Source organism: Ochotona princeps, chromosome 18, assembly GCF_030435755.1.
Source record: "Ochotona princeps isolate mOchPri1 chromosome 18, mOchPri1.hap1, whole genome shotgun sequence".
Taxonomy (NCBI): domain Eukaryota; kingdom Metazoa; phylum Chordata; class Mammalia; order Lagomorpha; family Ochotonidae; genus Ochotona; species Ochotona princeps.
The window spans coordinates 3,155,250-3,178,040 of NC_080849.1; the positions used below are offsets into that span (position 1 = coordinate 3,155,250).

Genomic DNA, 22,791 nt, shown 5'->3' on the forward strand with positions numbered 1-22,791 from the left:
GAACAGGGCCCTAAGAACAGAAATGTGGACTTCTCAGAGCGTGGCTTTTTACCCCAGGGCCAGCCAGGCCACCTCTCCCGGGGAGACAGCTCTAAATGAGTCCTCCATGTGGTGGGTCAGCAGTTAGCCACCCAGAGTGGAAGAACTGACTGCCTCTGTGTGTGTGTGTGTGTGTGTGTTAGCACGAACTGACCACCTGGGGTGTGTGTGTGTGTGTGTGTGTGTGTTAGCACGAACTGACTGCCTGGGGTGCGTGTGTGTGTTAGCCACCCTGAGTGGAGGAACTGACCGTCTGGGGTGTGTGTGTGTTCACGTGGGGGGCGCTTCAGTTGTCTGTGTGTGTGTGTGTGTGTGTCTTCACGTGGGGCCCTTCGGTTGACTGGGGACCTCACACTGGCTTCAGGAGACAGGCCGCAGGCTTTTTCCTGCCTAATTCTCGTCTCCCGCGACGTCCCCTTTGCGGGCGGGGAGGATGACCACCTCGTGACAAACCAACGTCGGCGCCTACGGCTGATTCGGTTCGATTGGGAAACGCCCCGCGATAACAGGCATACTCCGCCGCCCTTCCCGACGTGAACTCTGTACCAGCCCGCGCCCCTTCGCGCGCCTCCTCCGCCGCCACCGCCTTCTGCGCAGACTCAGCGAAGTTCCGTCCACCCTCTGCACGCATTGTGGGATGGCGAAGGGCAGCGCCCGCAGCCAATCAACAGCCGCTTTCCGGGCGGGGCAGTCGGCCGAGGGCGGAACCGCTTGAGCGGTAGGCACGCTGACCAATGCGCGGAGGCCGTGCGCGGCCCGCCCCGCCGCTGCGCCCCGCCCCGTCCTGGGCGCAGCCGGGTGGGTGCACCGGGGATGTCCCGGGCGGAGCTGCGTGAGTCGCGGCTGTGCGTGAACCCGTGTCGGCTGAGAGCAAGGGCCCGGCTGGCCGCGTGCAGAGATGGCCGAGCAGTCCAACCAAGCCGTGAAGTACTACACCCTGGAGGAGATTAAGAAGCACAACCACAGCAAAAGCACCTGGCTGATCATTCACTACAAGGTGTACGACCTGACCAAGTTCCTGGAGGAGGTGAGTGGACGAGGCGCGGGGAGCGGGGCCCGGCTTGGGGGTTCGCAGCGCTGCTCCCCTGGCTCCGCGCCCCCGGCTGCGCTCTCCTTCCTGCTGCACGCCCCGGCCCGGGCCCGCGCCCCCGCGGCACGGCGGTGTGCGCACACCTGTCCCCTAAACGCTGCCCCGCTCCCGAGTGGGGCGCAAGACCGCGTCGGAGGCGCCCTGCTGGAACGGGGTGCTCGAGCGGGAGGGCGTGGGGTCTCCTTCGGGGCCGCTACCCGTGACCCTGGAGGAGTCCCTGGCTTGTCAGCCGCGTCCCGGCGTGGCTTGGGGACGAGCGGGACCTGCCTCCCCGCACCCTGGCGTGCGGCTGGACAAAGTCCGGGCAGGGGCAGGGCCCAGCAGTGAAAGTCTCCCTGCGGGTGGGGCTTGGGCCCTTCGGAGCTTTGCGCAACTGAAAGGGAAAAATTCCTTTGGATAGGATTTTTTTTCTCTTGCATTAAGTTATTATGGTTATTTTTTTTTACATTTTATTTTTATTATTATTATTACCATTTTATGATACAGTTCCATAGGCTCCTGGCATTTCCCTTATCCCCTCCCCAATTATGATTATTCTTAACTGTCCACACTAAGTATGTCACACTGGGAGAAAATGAATCATAAATGTTAAAAGCACATTGTTTAGAGGCCCTGGGGGCAGGCGTGCTCCCACTGGCTGGTTCACTCTCCTGGGGCCAGCCCACCGCCTGGGTGTCAGGAACCCATCCCTGCTGCCTGCCAGGTGTGCCCTGTGGGAAGCCAGGTCAGGACCTGGCGAGCAGCCCAGGCCCCCTGATGTGGGACATGGCTCTCAGCCACAGGTGGCCCCTGCCTGGTGAGCGGCAGTCTTCAGGCAGCTCTGACTGTCCCGCCACACCTGCCCGCTGGCTTCACGTGCGGCCAGAGTCCAGAGTGAGCCCGTTCTGTGTCTCTTCCCTTCACTTTCCTCCTTGTTCCTTGCTCCTCGGTTAAAAATCCCAGACACTGCACCAGGCCTCTGCGTGTGGATTGAGAATGTTCTGTCTTCCCTGCTTTCTTTCCACATGGAAGCTTTTGCTCTTGGAAGCTCTGAAAAACTTGCAGATGTTGTGGGCTGAATACACCGCTTGGCGTGGTTTCCTGCCTGGGGTGAACAGTGTTTGTCAGGCACCAGGAGGCAGGGCTTGGATCCACTCTGCAGGGCCGGGCTGGGCAGTGGATGAAGCGTGCAGCTCGGGGTTAGTGCGATTTTCTAGGTAAAGGTGTAGGTCAGGCCGGTGGTGCAATGGCAGAGCAGGACCCGGGTTGGAGTTTGGCTGTTGTGCAATGTGGGAAGTTGTTTTCTTGTTCTGGAGGAGGGGTGAAACCCAAGAATGGAAGTAGGGCTCGTTGCTAGTGCCTGGATATAGAGCGGCAAGTGCTGGGCTCCTGCCTAATGCTTGCCTTGAGGAGGGATCATCAGCCTTATTGCCTGCATTTTTAAAAAAACAGGCTTATGTGTTATAGACATGGGGGGGGAGTGAGCTTCTACCCACTGGAACTCCCTCAGGGTCTCCCGTGTGGGCTGCAGGGGCCCAAGCGCTTGTGGGGCAGCCAGGAATCAAACCAGTACTCCGGGATTATGGAATGCTGGTGTCGCAAACAGTGCTTTAACCCACTGTGCCCTCTATTCTGAAACGTGGATTTTTTTTCAGCCATGAGTTCTTGTTTTTGAGTTTTAATGTATGGAATTGACTCTTGTCATTTCTGGTTTACTTTCATTTACTTGCAAGGCAGAGCTACAGAGAGGGGGTCAGCCAGGGCTGGGCCAGGCTGAGGCCAGGAGCTCAACATGCCATCCGGGTCTCCCACATGGGTGGCAGGCACCCAGATGCTTGACTCATGACCTCCTGCCTTCAGGAAGTTGGATGGGAAGGGGAATAGCGAGGCTTGGACCAGCATCTTGGGGAACGTGGGCCCTGCAGGTGACAGCTGTCTCCTGTGTCCTAGCACCGGCCCCGCAAGGTCTATAAAGCATGCATTTCTCTCCCTTTACGTTTTCAAAATGGACACTTGTTCCTGTGGGACACTTTCTGGCAGCCGTTCTGCTCCATGAGAACTGCTGGCTTTCAAAGTTTTTGGTCGTGGTCTCCAGATGGGGCCTGTTGTGTGGCCCGTGCGCATGGCTGCTGAGCTGTCCCAAGCCAGGCGCTGGGCGACGGTCTCCCAGGACCTGGGGAGAGATTGTGAGTGTTTGAGATTCACTGACCTTAATTCTGAAAACAGAGGAATGCGTTTTTACCTTGAGAAGGCTGCCAAGTTAGGACTGAGTTACTGCTAAATGTCTTTGCTTTTTGCAAGGAATTGTTCTTTTCTGTTTATTTTTTAAACACTGTGCTATTCAGAAAGAGTTGCCATCTGCTAGTTCACTCCCCAAATGTCTACATCAGCTGGAGCTGACTGGGCCAAAATTGTGAGGCAGGAACTCATCTGGGTCAGTCAAGCAGGCGGCAGAAAGCCAGTCGCTGCCTGAGGAGGAAGCCGGAGTCAGGGGCACGGTGCCCCGGGTGCTGGGGCCCAGGCACCTGCTCTGCTGTGGGCGGCTGCACTGAGCGCCTGCCCCACAGAAGCTCGCTGGGATTCTGATGCTCATACTGACCGCCTGTGAGTGCCAAATGTGCCTTGAGTGGCTGTGGGATGGGAGCATTCGTTTTTACTTCCTAGAGTGCCATGGGGGTTTAGAACGTGTGAAGTCCATAGCGGGAAATGTGAAGGGGCCACCAGTGATGTGGCTAAGGAATCTTGGGGGGGGGACAGGACACAGCTGCATCTCATAGGGCCACAGGGAGAAGGTGACCCTTCTAGATCTTTTATGTATTTCTACCTTTGTTTGTTGTTGGTAACTCCGTGAGGCTATTTGGTTGTAATGTAGTAAAAAGAACACCCAAGATTTTGAAGCTCCGCTCTTTGTGGTCCTTAGGATGGCTGAAACATTGTGAAGAAGAAAGGAAAGGTTATAGAGGCCGGCCTGGGTAAGCTAATTTCTGCCTTAGACTGATGCCTGTTGTGCTGCAAGCCTTTCAAGACCCTGGAAGACAACCAGGAAGTGCTGTCGCTTGGGGAGCCTGTTGCCCAGGATGGAGTTGGGGCTGCCCAGAGCTCAGCTGCCCGGCGGCGGACCGCAGGAACTCTGTTGGCAGATGTTCTTGGGCGCTGGGGATGCAGGCACCTTGCTTGCGGGTGTGTGTATGCCCCAGGGATTGTCCCTCCTTGTACTTCTGCGTTTGGCTTCCTTCCCTGCTGAGCTGTTGAGGAGAGCCAGCTCTCTGGCTAGGCCCTGGTATGGTCCTGGATGGTGATCCTAACTACAGCCCCATCTCTCTCTCTCTCTGCTGTTTGGTTTCCTTGGTAACAGGGGTTCCAGGTGAACACATTTCGTATGCCCTCTGCACTTCTGCTGCACTTGGCTGTGCGTTGCCAAAGCACCCTGGAGTGGTTGCCTGTGACCACACTCTGCTGGAGGGCTCAATGCCCTGGAGCTCTCCCCGTGTCAGTTCTGAGTTCTCCAGCTCCTCCCTTTTGTCAGAAGAGGAAATGTATGGAGCTGGGTTCTTCCTCCTCCCTCCCTCCCTCCTTCCTTCCTGCCTGCCTGCCTGCCTGCCAGCCTGCCTACCTTCCTTATCTTTAGGATATGAGTTTCGTAGGTGTGTTGCGCTAATATCCTGTCTGTGCTATGAAGACTTTAGACATGGTCCCAGTCTGGCGGAGGGGGCCTGGGAAGGCTCAGCACCTGGGAGCATCTTCATGGCTCTGCTTTCTTCTCGTTAGTTTTGTGGAAATACTCCCTTCATTGCTTTCCTTACCTCTCTGCTTGTCTCTTTTCCTTAGCTCTAATTTGAGGACCAGGAGAACCAGTTCAACGTTGGGACAGACTGGGCCCCTGCTCCTCACGTGGGATCTGACAGGGAGAGTGGGCATCTCTGATGTTGGCAAAGTTCCCTTCTCTTGTCCCTGGTCCTTTAGAGCAGTTCTGATGGCCGGACACAGTCCCGTGGCACTGGGCCCAACAGCCCCCAGGCTTGTTCCAGGTCCGTGGTCCCTGGCATGCACTTGGAGGTGGAGAAACTTGAGTTCTGAGGCTGAAAGCCTTGTTTGTCTCAGTGTCTGTTGTTTGTGGTGGCCAGAGCTGCAAATCCCGATTGTGCAGCTACGTCCAGCACAGGCCAGGGCGTGAACTGTGTGCAGCCTGCATCCCTCCATCTTCCAGAGCATGCTAAACCCAGGGAGTGGAGGAGCGCTGGCCACGCATGCCTACTGAACTTCAGCAGCTTTCTGCCTGGCCCAGATAGTTTGCCAAATGCTGCCTGGGCATAAAACCTGCTTTGCATTTTAAGCTTGTCAAGGGCCCACCCTTGGGTTGTAGTGGCAGTGGCCTCCTTCTAGGAAGTGAGCAAGTGTGCCTGGGTGCGGGTTCCCCATGGCGCTCAAGTCGCTGCTGGAAGGAGCTTGGAGCCCGTATGTTTTCCTGTCTGCCAACTCTGCTTTCAGCGCAACCCGGACCCTGGGCACAGAGCAGCCGCTTTTTGCTGCCATCCCCTCTGGGGGCGGAGGACTGCTCAGATGCCTTTGAGTTACCCACCCGTGCTCCCCAACCAGTAACACCGTCCCCTCTCCTGCCATGCCCTTGCTCGGTCTCAAACAAACCACACTTGTTCTGCCCTTGCAACCTTTGTACCAGTTCCCTGCTCACAGCGCTCTACCCATCCCAGCGCCTTGCGTGCTCGTCTCGGCCTCGGCCAGGGGATTGGTACCCTCAGCCTCTGCAGTCTGTGACTAAGTCAGCAGCTGAGGTGTTCCCTGGCCTCAGTCAGCGGGCACTGGGACATGTGGCGGGCACGCAGCAGGGGCTGCCCGGCTGGCTGAAAGGAGAGTTTGATGGAGGGAGGTGCACAGGCCCGCTTCTCTTGCTCTGAAGAGACTGGAAGGAAGCAGGTGTGTGAAGGGCGGGAAGCGTGTTTCCAGGCTCTGCCTTCCGAAAGCCCCAGCTGCTGGGCCCTCACTGTCCCCTCTCCTGGCCTTCACCCCGTGGGGCGGTCTTGGCCAGTGTCCAGCACAGCCTCTCACATCCCGGCACTGTGGGGTGGAGCTCTGCTGTCCCAGGATCAACTCCCTGCTCTCTGAACCCCGCTAATGTGTGCACACGCCCTTGCTATGGTGCTGGGGCTGCCACTTGACGGTCCTTGGGTCTCTCCTCTCCGTAGAGAGTTGAGGGGCGACCCCATTTCTCCTTGGCATCCCATCCTGTCCCCTGCTTTCCTTCTGTCTTGCTGGTCAGACTTTCTGGGTCTTTTCTGACAGCAGAGTTGGAGGTGCCAGGGCCCAGCTTGCTGTTCTCCCTGGGATTTCTCTTCTGTGTCCCGGCCGTCAACGTGGGGTGCCTCCTGCGTTGTATTCAGGCCAGAGGCCTCTGTCTTCGCTGCACTTCTGTGTCCCCCCAGACCACGTTGCATCTCCTCCCAGATAGCCCATGCACACAGCTCACTCCTGACAGTGTCTTAACAGCAGAATTCCCACCTTTCCACCCATATCTGTCTCCACTGCAGCCGATGGCTAGCAGGAAGCTGCAGTGGAACCAGGACTCAAATCTGTCACTGTCATGTGGGATGCTGGTGTCCCAGGCTCTGTCTTATCGCTAGGCCAAGTGTCCACCCTCTTTCCAGCTGATTTTTTTAAAAATTTACTTTGTTTTCATTTTATTTAAAAGAGACACATATGCACATATTTAGCATTGGCTGGTTCACTCCCCCAATGTGCCCAACAGCCAGGGCTGGACCAGGTTAAAGCCGAGAGCCTGGAGTTTCATCTCGTTTCTCTTGGGTGACAGGGACCCAAGGGCTTGAGCCAGCATCTGCTGCCTCCCAGGATGCACAGAAGCAGTGGAGCTGGGGCTCAGATCAGCACTGCAGTGTGGGTGAGGGTCCATCATGAATAACTCACTTGCTGAGCCAAACACCTGCCACTTCCAGCTGATCACAACATAGCAGTTTTGAGTGCAATTAGATGGAAGAAAGATAACAATTGGACATCAATAGGCAAGAAACAAAAACCTTGGCCTAAACTTCATACGGTGTGGATCACAGCTCTAAATATAACATGTTAGACTGTCTTTTTAGAAGGTCCACCTTGCATCCACTGGTTTAGTTCCCAGATGCTGTAGTGATGAATGGTACAGGCCAAAGTTAGGAGTGTGCAACAACGTCTTGGTGAGCCCCCATCTGCTGCCGTTCCAGGCCCCTTGGATTCACAGAAACTCCTTGTAGAGGAAGGGAGTTGGTTAAAGGGCATATGCATTAAGGTGATATGGCCTTTGGCCATAGAATGGGGCCAGGATGCATGCCAGGTGCTGTCGAGGGATCTTTGTGGCAACAGAGCCTGTAATAGGGCTGGAAGGGAAGAGAAACCGAGCTGATACTCTTGGAACCCCTCGCACATGTCAGGCACCCCATGAGTTAATCACATTGTTTGAACTCTGCAGGTGAGGAGGGTTTTCCATGACTTTATAAAGGGTTATTTATGAAGTATTGGGCAGTGGTACATGCTTAAAACCTCTCTCGACTTGTCTCTCCTCCCCTAAGTAGACAAAACGAATGCAACAACTGTCATGAGCAGCACACTTCCAGGCTGTGCGGTCTGCTGAGGGTGGTCTGGCCCCCAGCGAAGCTGTGGAGAAACTCGGGCCTGCGGGAGGTGAGGCTGGACGGACATGTGGAGCTAAGATGGATCTGAGTCTGTCCTAGCAGAACCAGGCAGTTGGTGGGGGAACTTGGCTGCCTGGGTGCCTATCCTCTGGTGCCCCTGCTTGCTCCCCTGTATTATGTAGGGCTGATGGCCACATCTGTTGGCCAGGGACATGGTCAGGGACACAGTCATGGTCTCCCTGCAGGTTTTCTCCCCAGCTGCTTTGGTGGAGAGTGAAAGCTGAAAGATTGTGGATTGGAAGGGAGTCTGCGCTGCAGACACAGCTCCAGGAAGTTCTCACAGGAGAACTGCATCTGCCCTTGGTGGCATGCCAGTGTGCACCCTTCACGTTATTCAGAGCTGCTTGCAGGTGCGGGTCTGTTTTGGTGCCCTGCCTTGACCCAGCGTGCTCCCACAGGCTCCCTGCCCAACCACGGTCCTTGCTCCTTGTGACCCCATCCTTGCCCTCTCTCTGCTGTCCTGCTCCAGTGGGTGTCCAGCCCTCCCATGACTGCTGCATGTGGGACCTCGGCTATGACTTGCCCCTGCTGGAGTCACGCTCCTTGAGGGCAGGGCCTTGACTTGCCCCCCTTGCTGGAAGGATGCCTGAGCTGATGCTTGGCAGGTGTGTGAGAGCCAGTTGGAATTTTATCCTGGGGTTGAGTTGAGGAGAGGAGAGGGTGTGAAGGAAAGGTTGCCCCAGCTGGCGTGGCTCCTTAGCACAACTTGAGGTCTGAGGGGCAGGCGTCACATGGTCAGGGCCCTGAGTGTAAAACTACCCACACGCATCTTACCAGCTTGTCCTGTTATTTGATTCCAACTCTTGTTTAAGCCGCTCACCCTTCAGACGCTAGAATTGTTTTCCTTTTAGGCTTAACTATTGCAGGTTGTCCCTTTAATGCCCCTCCCCCCCTTTTTTTGCCTAGTCATTGTTTTTGGACAAACTGTTTCCCTTCCTTTTTTGGTGGAGCAAAGTAATTGGAATGAAGGATCTTGTGCAAACTCCACTGCTGTTGGACTGCTGCTCTTAGGTGCTAAGGGTTTTGTTTTCTTCCCTCCCCAGTTGTGATAGTTAAATTTTGTCTTGGTTTTGCAAACCCTGCAGGGAGGGACTGGTCTTGACCTGGTGCAAATTGCAGTGTGATTCTTGGCCCCTCTTGGCCCTTCCTCCGATACAGCTTCATGGCTGGAGGGAGCCTGGGCTGTGTGTGTGTTTATTGTGGCATGTGCATGTTGAGTCTCTCTTATAGTTGGTAAGTTCCAGGAAGATAGTAACTATGTTGTTCATAAATAGAAAACGATTCATGGCTCACATAGTCTACAGAGTCAGAGCGTACTGGATGCTGGCCTGACCTCCCCCATGCCCCGTTGGTGACTGCGAGGTCCAGGCTTGGCACCATGTACTCTGTGTGCCTTTAGGGTGGCGGCTGTCTGGAGGCCCTTTAGACTATCACCTTGAGTTCAGCTCTCCACAGCCGAAGTGGAGTCTGTCAGGAAGCTGAGGCTCTTCTGTCACTGGGGCGGGGGCCTGAGCTGGTGTCAGGAAGGCAGGCCTCCCCTGTGGAGGCAGTGCTGAGCTGTGCCACCATGGCAGTGCGCAGCTGCCGTGGTCTTGTCGTGAGAGGCTCCTCTGGCATGGTGCTGGGGGGCAGGTGGCTGTGCTCCTCGGGACCTTACTGTGTCCTTACTGGATTCCCATCCTGTTGGTGCCCCAGCCTCTCCACCCTTTGAGCCACTCCATCTGAGTGTTTTGCTTCACGAAGGCCAGTCTGCTGTCTGCTGGCTTTGCTGTGGGCGCCAGCAGGCTGTCCTTGCCGGCTCTGCTTGCTGGATCCAGAGTGCGGCCGCCCCAGCAGAGCTGAGGTCCCGTGCAAGCTCCTGCTTCTCCAGGCTTCCACGCTGTTGGGCTGATGCACGATGCGTGCTCAGACAGCTGCTCCTAAGGTTCCTGGGCCTCAGAACCCTGTCTTCATTGTCTTTTGTATGTTCCATACTTTTGTGTTTTAAAGTATTGTAAGTTGTCTTGACCAAATGGTGGCTGCAGAAGTCAGAATTAGGCTCGGACGGACAACTGCTTAAGGCTAGGTCAGCTTTAGCTGATGTGTCAACAGGGAGCAAGCATGGCTGCCCTGGACTGGAGGAGAGCTGTGCTCCATCAGGACTTGGGGCCACCTGGCTCTCCGTGCTCCCGGCCCTCGGCTTGCTGGTATTACAGAGCTCAGGGCAAAGGGGCTGAAGGGGAGCTAAGGCTTCTGCTTGTATGCCCTTGGTGAATTCAGTCACAGGGGCTTCCCAGCTGCAAGGGAGAGCGGAGAGAGCAGGCAGGGGCACCTTGGGCATCTTCTCCCAGCTGATTGGGCTGTTCCGCTTAGGGCCCTGCTGTGCGATGTAGGAAGCTTTGGATGTAGTTCACTCCTTTAGGTTTTCATTTGAAAGAATTCAGCCCTGGCATGCCGTTGTCTGTCTTCCTGGAGTAGAGAGGACGCAGGGGATCCTAGGAGTGGCTGAAGAAGGTTGGGGCCAGGCTTGGCCACAAGAGCAGTCATGGGCGTGACAGCCATGGTGCCTGGGATTTGGGTGAAGTTCTTGTCATGGCCCATGGTGCGCCACAGCATTCAACAGGCCTCCCAAGTGGGATCCTCAGAACTCAGCTATGAATGACAATGGTGAGGTCTCTGGAGGAGGCTGCAGGTGCAGAGTAACCCACTTCACTGTGGCCTCGCTTCCCGCAGAGGGCAATCGCGAGAGAGGTGAGTGTACCCACCCTGGGCGTCTTTCAGATTGTAGCACATTCTTACAGTTCGGAAAGAAGATAGTGTGGGCAGAGCATAGCTAAGCTGCCCTGTAGGTGAAGAGTTACAAGTGGGTGGTCAGTTTAAGTGCGGCAGGCTTGTTTTTTTTTAAAGAAAGATTTATTTATTTGAAAGGCAGAGTTACAAAGAGGGTAACGCAGAGGGAGGAAGAGAGAGAAACAGAGAGAGGAAAGAGAGAAGGATCTTCCATTGACCAGCTACTTTCCAGGGTGCATTAGCAGGGAGCTGGGTCAGAAGCTGCCAAAGCTTGAACTGGCATTCTTATGAGATGCCAGCTTTGCAGCTGGCAGCTTCCCGTGCTGTGTCACAGTGATGGCCCTGGCATGGGGATTGTTTGCTGGTAAACACTGGTGTGGTACTACTGGTTAAAGACGAAATGAGAACCTGGCTGTAGCACTGTAAAGAGGGCCGCGAACGGTGCCTCCTGTTCTGGGTCTCTGACTCAGTGAAGAGCTGAGCAAGTTTATGCTGTCTTTCCTTGTAAAGCTCTCATGGTTCTCAGGAAACCAGGGACAGACCTGAGTCAAGGAGCAGCAGCCAGGTAAGGCAAGGGCTGTTAACTGGGGTGGCCACCTTCCCTGTCAGTCATCCGGCATATTGGGCTGCTTTTGTGGCCTGTGCCCTGACTGGAACGACCCATCCTTCCCTGGAAGTCACTGACACCATCAGTAGGTGCTCTGACGGTTTCCCTCTTCTTTGCCTTGACTTTGCTCAAATTCACAAGTACAGTCACAGCTGAATTTTCTGACACGAAGTCAAGTGTACCTGGGGCGGCATTTGGTGAACACCTGTACCCCTGTCTGAGTGTCTGGTTCAAGTCCCAGCTCTTCCACTTCTGATCCAGTGTCTTGCCAGTGCACAACCTGGGGGGCGGCCGGTAATGAGCTGGTTCTTGTGTGGGAGATCTGCCTCCAACCTGGCCCAGTCCTGCCTGCTGGGGCTTCTGGGGAGGAAACCAGCGGATTTCTGGAAACTCACCTCCACTTCCCCCTTCCCTTCTTTCTTTCCCTCCATCTCACCTTCTGAATAAATAAGCATAAATAAAAAATGTTAAAGTAATGAGATAATGGAAATGTTTAAGAGACCACTCAGACCTTTAGTGATTGTAAAACAAGGAACTGTGAAACTCTTGAATTATGTTAGCTTAATGTAAGTGTGTTATGCAAGTCTTTATCATGTTGGTATTGTAAGGACAAGAGCTTCGACCTGCTCTTCCTTCCCTGGCCCTGGAAGGATGGTGGAACAGGTCTGGCCTGTCAGCCGCTGCCACCCAGGAGGCCTGTCCTTGGCCGTCTCTCCCGCGATGCGTCGGCTCACGCAGGCCGCCGTTTCCTGGGCTGAGCTCCAGTCCGGAGGTGGATGCCGCGGCTAACACTGAGCGCTCGAGTGTTGATGGTCATTTCTCACCCTCCACTCCCCACCCCCGTGAGAGGTGTGTAAGCAGTGTGTGCATGTATCAAAGATCATACGTTGCATATCGTAAATGTGTGTGTCTTTTATTTGCCAACTGTACCTTCATAAAGCACATGAAAATATGCTTCATAAAGCATAAAGAAAATTAAGAAAGCTACAGAAGAACAGAGGCAAGAATCGCCAGACGAGGCTGTGACGTGCTGCAGAGCTGGGCAGTGCCCGTGCTCATTGGGCAGAGTGAGCTGGAGTCCTGCCTTAGTGGTACCATAGAGACCACCTCATGCCAGACTCCACCAATGAGGCTGGCAGTGATGGCTCAGGGACTTTGTTACTTCGTTAACTCTCCAGAACTTCTCTCAAAACTTTTTTTTTTTTCTCAGAGATTTATTTATTGGAAAGGCGGAGTTAGAAACACACATGCACGCCTTGTATCCTCTGGTTCGTTCCCCAAATGGCTGCAATGACCAAAACCAGGAGCCAGGTGCCGCTTCTGGGTCTCCCATATGATGAAGAGGCTCAATCACTTGCGCCATCTTCAGTTGCTTTCCCAAATCCACTGTCAGGGAACTGGATCGGAAGTGGAACAGCTGGGATTTGAACTGATGCCCAGATGGGATTCTGGCATTGCAGGCAGCAGCTTTACTTACTATGCCACAACTCCTAGTCCTTTGCATGCCTGATCAGACAAAAATCCTGTTGATTTTTCACCTTCTTTCCCATGTTTCACGTGAATCTTACACCCAACAGATAATGAATAATTTTGATGAAATCAGGCAGCAGTTAAGTGTGAAATCCTACGATTTGAATGGTAAGAACCCTTATGATTCCAGGAAAGCAGTGTGAGATGGACTGCAGTGGTTGGGGCGAGAGAAGATTCTTACCACCAGGCCGGCTGGGTGTGACAGTCCCAAAGCTGTGTGTGATCTGTGCTGTCTTGTCTGTTTGCCCTACAAGTGCCTGCAGGTGTTGAGTGAGCCACGCACCCGAAGTCTGTGTCCCCATGATTCTTACAGTAGGAAGCACAAGGCCCAGCAGGAGAGAGTGCTGTGGTGGAGAAGAGAGCTGGAAACCTGGCGCGGGTCTGTGGGGCAGACCCCTGACTTCAGGGAGGGGCTCCGAAGACTTGACCTTGGAGAGCAAGGGAGTGACGGATGCCCTTGTGGTCAAGACCCTGGCTGAGGGCGCCCCACGCAGAAGGCACATGGGATCGCCTTGGAGAGCCTGCCTGATGCTCTGTGGTTGTGCCAGGGGTCCACAGGGCCTGGATGGTACCTATTCCCTCCCCCTCACATCTGACAAAGATCCAAGTTGTGGAATAGACTGCTCTTGAACTGGGGGAGTCAGAGGTTAGCAGACACTGATAGGGCCGTGGCCTGAGGCCAGGGAGCTCCTGGCATTACCCTCAGGTCGTGGAGGGGCAGACAGGAGGCATTTCACGGGTCAGAGCCCCACTGTTGGGAGTTGGAGCACTAGAGCCGTGCTCGGTGTCCGCCAGGCCAGCACCAGTGTGCCAGTGGGTGGCTCAGTGGCTTTGTGCCTTCCTGACGGTATCCTTGGTGTTGGGTGACCATGCAGCAGGTTCTCCTGACTTACACAGATTCTACCAACCACTGGTCATCTCAAACTCACTTTCCTGTTTATTTTCCTGTAACTCTTAAACAACAAACAGTGAAAGTTGTCTCCGATTCTCAATTGCTGCTGGAGGCTCAGGGTATTTGGATTGTTGGTTACAAAGTGGGAGTTCTAGGGGTTGGCACAAATGGCTCAACTTGCTAATCCTCTACTTTCAAACACCAGTATTCCTATGGGTGCCGATCTGCGTCCCAGCTGTTCCAGTTCCCATCCAGCTCCCTGCTTGTGGCCTGGGAAGGCAGTGCAGGATGGCCCAAAGCCTTGGGACCCGCGTGGAAGTCCTGAAAGAGGCTCTGGGCTGCTGACTTGGGATTGGCCTAGCTCCGGCAGTTGTGGCTGCTTGGGGAGTGAACCAGCAGGTGGAAGTTCTTTCTGTCTCTCCTCCTCTGTAAACCTGCCTTTCCAATAAAGAAATCTTAGAAAGGGAGGGAGGGAGAAAGAGAATGGAGGTTCTGGAACAGCCTAGGGCAGGAATTATGGGCTCCAGAGTACATGGGCATTGTGGGTTAGGGATCCTCCCTGCTAGACACCCCCTGAACTCTGCCCCCTGGATGGCACCCTTGTCCATTCAGGTATACCTACCAGATGTGTGAGCCAGCCGGTGCTGTCATGCTGCCCTGCTCCCTCTGCTTCTGCCCCGTCATCCCAAGCTTGTCTGATCAGATGGCAGGACCCTCTCTCACCCGTCTGATCTGATTGTGGCCTCTTGCTGGCCACAGGACCAGGTTTGCATCCTCAGAGGCTTGGATGCCCTGTGTGGGCTGCCGAGGTGGCCTTCTCACCAACCCTGACCGCTCTGAGCCCTGCAGGGTGGGGCCTGTGACACCCGCCCTCTGCCCCGCGTTAGCACTCGCTCCTGTCTGCTCACGGGCCATCCTGAGTACAGGAGACATCGCTATGTCCTCTTCATGCATGGATGCCTTCCATGCAGTTGCCTGGTCATAGATTGTTCCTGTTCGATCCCTGTGAGTCTGAACACCCCAAGGGTTGGGCCATGTCCATTGTCTTACCAGGCACCTGCAGACACTCAGTGAGTACGAGTCAGGTGAATGAACGGTAGCACACAGTAACACAAATGGATGTAGGAATTTGCCTCCAACACAAGGAAGACTGTTAGAAAAGCCCAGCCAGGGGCAATGGCTTCTCACCAGTCACTTCCCCAGTTCTGGCCTTCCTTGCTGCCCCCTCATGTCCCTTCACTGCCACTTCCTTGCTCTAAGCTCTGCACCATCACTGCACCGGAGGGCCATGGGTGGATGGGGAGCCAGAGGGGGGTGTGGACTGTGCTGGAGTGGGATCTGGAGCCTCCCTGGGGCTAGACGTAAGAATTTAACCTCTTGCCACCACTGTCCACCACACACACACGCATGCACACACACGCACGCGCACACACACACACACACACACATCAGATCCCACTGCCTTGCCGTTCCTTGTACTTTCGTTTTCCCCTTTCAAAGCCTTGCTCTTTGCCCTGCCCCTTGCACATCTGAGCCCTGCCGGGAAGGTTGACTCCGGACCCAGCCATGCAGGGAAGCCTGGAAATAGCCGAGGAGGCGCAGTGTCCTGCACCGGCAGTTGAGAGCATTTCCGTAGCCTCACAGTGTGATCTCGGTCTGGTACCACTGTAGTTTGTATTGTCTCTGAGAAGGCCTGCAAGGTGAATTGCCTGGTGTCAGATCATCGTGATTTAGACTGAGTTGATTCAGTAAGTGAAGTTGATCCCTCTCTTCTGTAGCATCATGATTTCAAAGCGCCAGTGTTGTGCTTTTTACTGTCTCATTGGGACCTGCGTCACTCTGTTCCAGATGCTCTGTTTTAAGGCTTGGATTTTCTTACTGTAATTGTTAGAATCTTTAGGGATAAAAATACTAACATTAATTAAGTTATTCTATACCATTTATTCCCTACAATGGTTCATCTGCTTTGAATTTTTTGCATTGCTGGTCAGAGAGGCCAGAGGAGTCCAAGATACTGCTCCTTGGCTTAGCTCTTTCCCTGCTGGGGAAGTTGCCTGGCGGGGGCTTAGGGCAGGATCACACTGCCTCTTGTTTCTGTTCTTGGTCCAAGGTGAAAGGTTCATTTTCACCCGTGTTACAGGCCGGGACTCTTGTGTATGTGCTGTGTCCATTTTCTCCACTTTAACACTTTCACAATCGCTGGAGTTTGGGAACTTGTCCAGCTGTGACTGTAGAGGGGCCCACTCTGAGTGAACTCTTCTGAAGTGTCTGTGATGGAAGGCTGCAGAACAGTGGCTGGATGTGGGGAATTGCCTGTTCCCACGTTCCCTACGCAGGAGTCCCAAGTGGAGAGCTCTTTGAGTTGTACCATGCACCTGTGAGGAGCGGTCATCTGAGAGTTGATGTAACTTGGGGGTGCTGGGTGTTCGGTTAGTCACATGTCACACCTGAGCAGGGCCCGACAGCTGCCCTTTTTCATTGTCCAGCTCAGAGATGTGTCCAGAAGTGCTGTGTGGCTTTGCAGGAGCCAGAGCGCTGCCCCTGCCTCTGGCACACACATGCCTGTTCACAGGACTGAGAGACCCCAGATGCTGCCTGTGGAAAACAGGGAGTGGGTGACACAGCAGGCATTGCTCAGCTGTGGAAGAAGTCACATTGAAGGCTGGCATGATGGTCTATTGGTTAAACTGATGCCTGCAATGCTGGCATCCCAGATGGGGGCTGCTTCTACTTCTGATCCAGCTCCCTGCTGCTGCGCCTGGGAAAGCAGCAATGACCTGAGCACTCACATGGAAACCCGGGTGGAGCAGCCTGGCCCAGCCTTTGGCACTGGCACAAAGGACATAGTATGCAAGGGAGCAGTGCTGTTGGGCAGGTTCCTGTGTGCCCTGTCAGCATTGTCGTCCAGAGCAGCCTGTCTTAAGTGGACTGGCCTTTCCGAGTTCATCTGCCTGGAGAGGCAGCTCATCTTCATCTCACCTCTCGTTGAAACAGCATCCTGGTGGGGAGGAGGTTCTGCGGGAACAGGCCGGAGGGGATGCCACAGAGAACTTCGAGGATGTCGGGCACTCTACAGACGCCAGAGAATTGTCCAAATCATTCATCATTGGGGAGCTGCATCCGGTATGTGTTGGGGGAAGGATGGAGGGGGTTGGGGAGGAGCTTTTTGTATTTCTACCCCTATCTGTAGACTTATATATGTACACCAGTTACACATAACAAAATTCAAAACTGAATGAAGTGAAACAACTCCGGTTGATTCGAGAACAGTATGTCTGCCTGTGTCAGCTGACCCACAGTTGCTCTCCATTTCGTGGGGTGCATTTCTCATGGGCCCGAGAGCCAGAGGCTGGGAGCCCCAAGGCCGGTGTGTCCTGGCAAGTATGTCTCAGTCTCGACTTTTCACAGCCCCATTCTGTTCCCCAAGTGGTAATCACTGAATGCCTATCTTTCTTGAAAGTTACTAAAAGCAAGCACTTTGGAAATGGCATCTTTGTAGATGTCTCAGTTTTGTAATGTGCTTAGTGGTTTTGTTCTGCTTTCATTGCAGGATGACAGATCGAAGCTGAGCAAGCCCACCGTAAGTGTGACTCAGGGGTCCCTGCGGGAGCAGGTGTCTTCATTGTATTTAAAACCTGGGGCGCTTTGGAGCTCCTGTCGGGGCCAGCTGAGGGCTTTCTGGGTAGGGTGGACAGGTGTGATATCTGCTCATTTGCATGGGAGGTTGGTGTGTTTTGTGTTACTTCTGTAAGATCCTCATTATTCAAACTACTTTTTATATCATAAATAACAAGATTGTGCGCTGTGATGCTCTCGCCTGAAACATTGAACACTGATCTGATTTCCAGGGAAGCTGAAAGTGTAGCTGCCGGTTGTTACATGTGAGAACACCGCTGTGTTGTCTGCTGCCTGTTTTTATGTGCCGTAGCTGTGTTGTCTGCTGCCTGTTTTTATGTGCCGTAGCTGTGTTGTCTGCTGCCTGTTTTTATGTGCCGTAGTTGGATGTTTAGCACATTAGTCTCACAGTCTGGCTCACAAGCCCTGGCCACCAAGCTGACCATCTCACTTAGTTTTGAGGATAAATCCAGAATCAGAATTTGAGCAGAAAAATGAGTGTCAGTTGGCAGTGAGTGTCAGTGAAGAGCGAGTCCTGGACTGGTATTCAGGACTACGAAGGAAAGTTCGGCTTAAAACGAATGGCGGGAACAAAGCGGTGCTTTTTGTCCTGCTGGTGTGAAGTCTTGGTTTAGCTAGAGACCACAACAGCACAGGCTCCCCTGAGTTTGTGTCCAGAGCTCCTGAACTCATTTCACAAGGTACTGACCTGCAGCCACCATGAAAGCCCTCGGCCATAGCCCGAGTGTAGGTACAGAGCAGCTTCATTTGTTTTCCTTTTTCTCTTTAAAAACAGGCTTCGCTGCAGGGCTGGTAGCAGGAGCCCTCCAGGAAGCTGAGCAGTGGCCTTCAGGTCTTGAGTGGCTGCAGCAGCCACTGCTGCTGGTTTAGCTCGTACTTAACGACAGTGACAACAAGATCTGTCAGTTGTTTCACAAGGCAGACACACACACACACACACACACACAGAGGTTCATCCCAAATAGCCTCAGGCCTCAGCAGTTGGGGCTGGGCCAGCCAAGGCCGGTTGGGGAAGTGCGTCCAGGTCTCCCGAGTACTTGGACCATGGTGCTTTCTCGGAAGCAGTAGCAGGCAGCTGGATGGGAGGCACAACCCTGTTATTGTTTGTTACTCTCTGTAAGTTTTTGATATGAGGTTTTTTGAGAGACAGAACAAATTTACCTGCTGAATTTTAGAAATTGAGCTTTTACCATCAAAGCAAGCAGCTTTCCTGGCAGCATCAGGATAGGATGAGTGGCTCTACTTACAGAACACTGGGGTTTGCTTCTTCATTGCTTAGACATGGTGCTTTTTGATATTTCTGCACTAGCCAGGTATCGACAACCTCCAGGGTGCACCAAAGATCCCCCTGAACTTGTCCGGAGAAAAGCATGATGCTAATCTGCTGAATTAAGGTATCTGTGTGCAGAGGGATTACAGGTGTTCAGTTACACACGTGCCTGTGTCCGTCACATTTGCCTAGAGCAGATAGTAAGTATGGTTATGGCTGTCTTTGGTGCGCACTGTGTCCCTGGGGAAGGTGACGAGGACAAGGCTGGGGAGCGAGTGTAGGGCTGTCCCATCCCAGACTTGACAGTGGTGGGCTTGAGCTGTGTCTCGGGGACGTTCCCTCCTTTGGCCGTTGAGGGAGGATTGCACTGAGTGTAGGTGTCCTGCGAGGCAGCACACTCATTGTTTTATAAAAGCGTCCTGGACTTTATTTGTAAATGGAATTGATCATACTTTATACTGAGTTATATGGCTTTCAGAAGTCATCCAGGCCCAGCCCTGAACTGTTCCCTCCCTTCACTAGCGGTTGAACCCCTCAAAGTCTTGGGTGAGTAGGCGCAGAGCCTGCTGTGACACTCACCATGTCCCCTGTTCCCTGTGGGTGTCCCTGAACTGAAGGGGGCATCCACTAAAGACAGCTTACCTAAGTGAGGGTTTGCCCCAGGTGATGGAGCCGAGAAGATAAGCGAGCAGGAAGTGGTGGAGCAGTTCTTAAGTTCCATTCTTCAGAGGGTCCTCATTGTTGCTGGTGTGATGATGGGCTTTTTAACCTTAGCCTTGATGCAGGTGCGGCTGGCTGAATCCCTCGAGTTGTCACCTGTCCAGGAAAATGCGTGCGCTATGTTTGCCTCGGTTTCCTCTTTCGTGCTTGACCTTGTGGTGTAACAATAATGCTGTTTTTGCTTCAGTGAGAACTTGGGTTTTAGAATGGAGGATGTCTTCCCTCTAAGTTAAATAATGTTCGTGTATAGTTTTATTATTTTTCATAATCTTTATGTGTTACGTTATCTGAAAACGAATCCTTCATTATTTGAAAAATAACCCTGTGGCAGTTGTATTTGCGCAGACCCGTGATTGATTTAAAGTTTACCGGAATGGCTGATGCACGTGTTGCTTTCTTTGTAATGACTTGTTTCTCCCCCCACTGTATCAGGAATCTTAAAGGCGGCGTTCAAGGTTGGTGGCTCCCGCTGCTTGGCTTGCTGGTGCCTCCGGGGCCTGCTCCCCGTCCCAGGCGCTTCTTCGCTGTGCTCTGCAGACCTCTGATGCTCCCGCGTGCTGTGGGCGGAGGCTGCCTTGCTCCCTGCTGCTGTGCTGTGTGGCACTAACACATGGGCTGATGTGAAATGCTTCCTAATACCTCTCCCAAAGCCAGAATAGTGTTTTGGCAGGCCAGAGTTTTCCAGCCCTGGGGAAGCATGCATTTCCCAGAGGTGTTTTCAGTTATCTGTGTGGAGCTCTCAGAACATGCTAGAAGGTCATCCATGGCTTCCTTCTGTGGCGCTCAGAGCCAGCCTCTAGGAGAGTCCAGGCTGGGTCTCCTTGGTGCCATGTGGTCAGAAGCAGGAGAGGCTGGGCAAGGAGGTCTGTGATGCGCAGACGTGAGAATCCTTGCATATTCTCCTAGTTCAGTATAACCAGGCACTTTGGTGTCCTGTCCGGTTTTAGTAAAACACCTGATTTGTGGAACACCACATTCACGCTCTTGAAGAACACAGCTGCTGCTCGTGCGGCGCTGGTGCGCTGGGCGACCCTGAGGCTCAGCCTTCCGTCTCGCTGGATGTTTGCTCGCCTGCCGTGCAGGTGTTCGTGCAGCAGATTCACTTTTTACATTTTCAGGTTGTTGAGTTCTTTTCTTAAATGATTTTAAAATAGCTAATTCTTAAAAATGTGTCTGAAAAATGGTGAAATTAGGCACTGTAGTGAAAAGTTTATGATGTGATATTCCCTTTCAAGGGAATGCACTGACTCAAATGTAGTGCCTTTACTTTAAAAAGAAAAAAAAAGGTTTTCAGTCGATGGAGTAGACGTGCATGCATTCCCTGTGACTTACTGCATTTCATTTGCTTGTGTTCCAGGAAACTCTCATCACCACCATCGATTCTAATTCCAGGTAGGTTGGAGTTTCCTTGGAAAGTGGTGTAGGGTTGGAAGGCTTATGGGCCACCTGTGGGCACCTGAGCCACTGTAAGCACGCCCACCAAGCCCTCTCCTAGTGGTCAGCCTCTCAGTTATGCGTGTGAATGCCTTCGCTGGCAAGCCGTGTGAGAGCTCTCGTAGCACACTCCATCGGCTGCCAGCTGTATGCACCTCACGGAACACCAGGAGCAGAGCGAGTCTGACACCATTCAGAGGGTTAGTCCCACCGTTCATCTCCAGGCGAACCTCCTGTCCTTCCTCATTTGCCGCATGGTCAGTTGCATTTCCCGACCAGGGCTTTTCGGAGTTGGCCTCAGAGTTGAACCCAGTAATGCCAATGGAGCATGACTCGCTCGTTCTCGAGACAAGACCGCATTCTTGTAGTCCAGGCATGTGTTAATATTGGGGGCTGTGCTGTGTTGACTTGCGCAAGAGCTGTTTTCTTGGACCAAAGCACAGATCTGCACGCTTGTATTTCATCTTGTCAAATTTAGTTTATCCAGGCTGTTGGTGTTCTAGAACATTCCCCACCTGCAGGCATAATTTCACCTTACTCCCTTTTGAAACTCCTGATTCTCTCTGAAGGGAAACCGGAAAGCCCTGCCAAAGCCTCACTGAAGTGAAAGTTACAATTATTTTGCACTTGAAGTCTTTATGTTGGGGTTGATAAGGGATAGGTTATTTGAAGAAAACTAAGAGCAGAGAGTTGATGGTGCAAACTTATGCAGTTTATTTCAATGCTAGAGCTTACACATGTATTCCTGTTGTCTAAGAAATTGAAAGCTAAGCTAGAGAGAATCAAGATGGCGGAATAGGGTAAGGACACGTTTAAACAGACGGAAAAACATTTAATCAGGAAAGCCAAGTTAAAAGATTTAAATGTGATTGAAATATTTAAACCTAACTTGAAGCTCGTCCCAGCTTGATTTGATCCACAACCAGCACTTCGTAGTGGACTGAAGCCCAGCACGTCAGCAGTGAACGGTGCAGTCCAAGCGCTTTGGAGAGCTCAGCCCTGAAGGCCAGAGGCCGAGTGGTCTGGGCATGCTTCTCGATGCCTTTGGAATCTGTTGGGCACAAGTTGGTGTGATTGAATATTCTGAGCAGCTTCTCCATGTTGGAGCTGGGGTGTCAGCAGCCTTGGTTCAAGCCCCCCACTCCCTTTTACAGCTCAGGGGAGCAGTTTGCCTATCTCTGGTAGCCTTCCTGAGGCCTCAACAAGAATGACAGTTGAACTTGAGGTTCCTGATTGAGGGTTAGGTATGGAAGGAGCTCCCACATCTGTGATGTGGGGCCTGGAGTTCATGTCCTTGAGTTGAGTTGCTCGGTCTGGCCAGAGTGAGTGAGCTCTCTCTGTCTGGTCCACAGCAGTAGATTGCAGTGGTGCTGCTCGGGCCATGGCTCAGGGGTGATGACAGCTGGGTGCGTTGATGGCTCTGTTCTAGGATGAGCTGGGCACACCCACCCCCTTCCAGCAAATCCACAATGTCTCTTTAGCCAGATTGGTTTCTGAGGCAGGAAGCAAGCAGAGGCCAGTGGCCATGTGCTGTGCTGCCTGTCGCACACCCTGTGAGCGTGCCGTCTGTCTTTGCAGCTGGTGGACCAACTGGGTGATCCCGGCCATCTCCGCCCTAGCCGTGGCCCTGATGTATCGCCTGTACATGGCGGATGACTGAGCCCTGCCCGGAAGTCGGCGAAAGCAGAGACTGCTGGAACGAGGGAGAAAAGCTCATGTTAATCACTCAACTGACAAGAACCCTGAACCTGAGAAATAATTGTAATATGTGTCACCCTTTGCTTCTTCCTTCGAGGCAAATAAGAACTGTTCTGTTCTCTCTAATCTCGAACTTTGCTACGTGCCTTTTTATCCACCAACTTTATTTTGATGTTTCTTCACAATGTAATTTACTTATGTAAACATGATCTTTTAAAAAATATATGTATCTGGCTTTTAAAACTGACCGCCTGTGTGTCTATATTTACTTCCTTGCTTCTTGGATCCCTGCTTATGTAGCAGGGCCAGGTACCGCCCTGGGCATCCAGGCCAGGCAGCGTGTGTGACTCAGGGCAGCAGGGTTTCCTGGACAATGTTTCTAATCCAAGGAAATTACAAAAGGTCCCAGGAATTGTAGCCACCAGACCT

The 22,791-nt window shown here is 53.1% G+C and overlaps 1 protein-coding gene across 1 annotated transcript; it reads left to right on the forward strand.

Annotated features, from left to right (window-relative positions):
• Positions 1-835: 835 nt before the first annotated feature.
• On the forward strand, positions 836-22,605 carry LOC101532916 (cytochrome b5). The gene is made up of 5 exons (XM_004579432.4): positions 836-1,066; positions 16,599-16,727; positions 17,155-17,184; positions 20,588-20,622; positions 22,243-22,605. Exons 1-5 carry the CDS (start codon positions 938-940, stop codon positions 22,322-22,324), a joined length of 405 nt encoding a protein of 134 aa, XP_004579489.1. The 5' UTR covers positions 836-937; the 3' UTR covers positions 22,325-22,605.
• Positions 22,606-22,791: the final 186 nt, after the last annotated feature.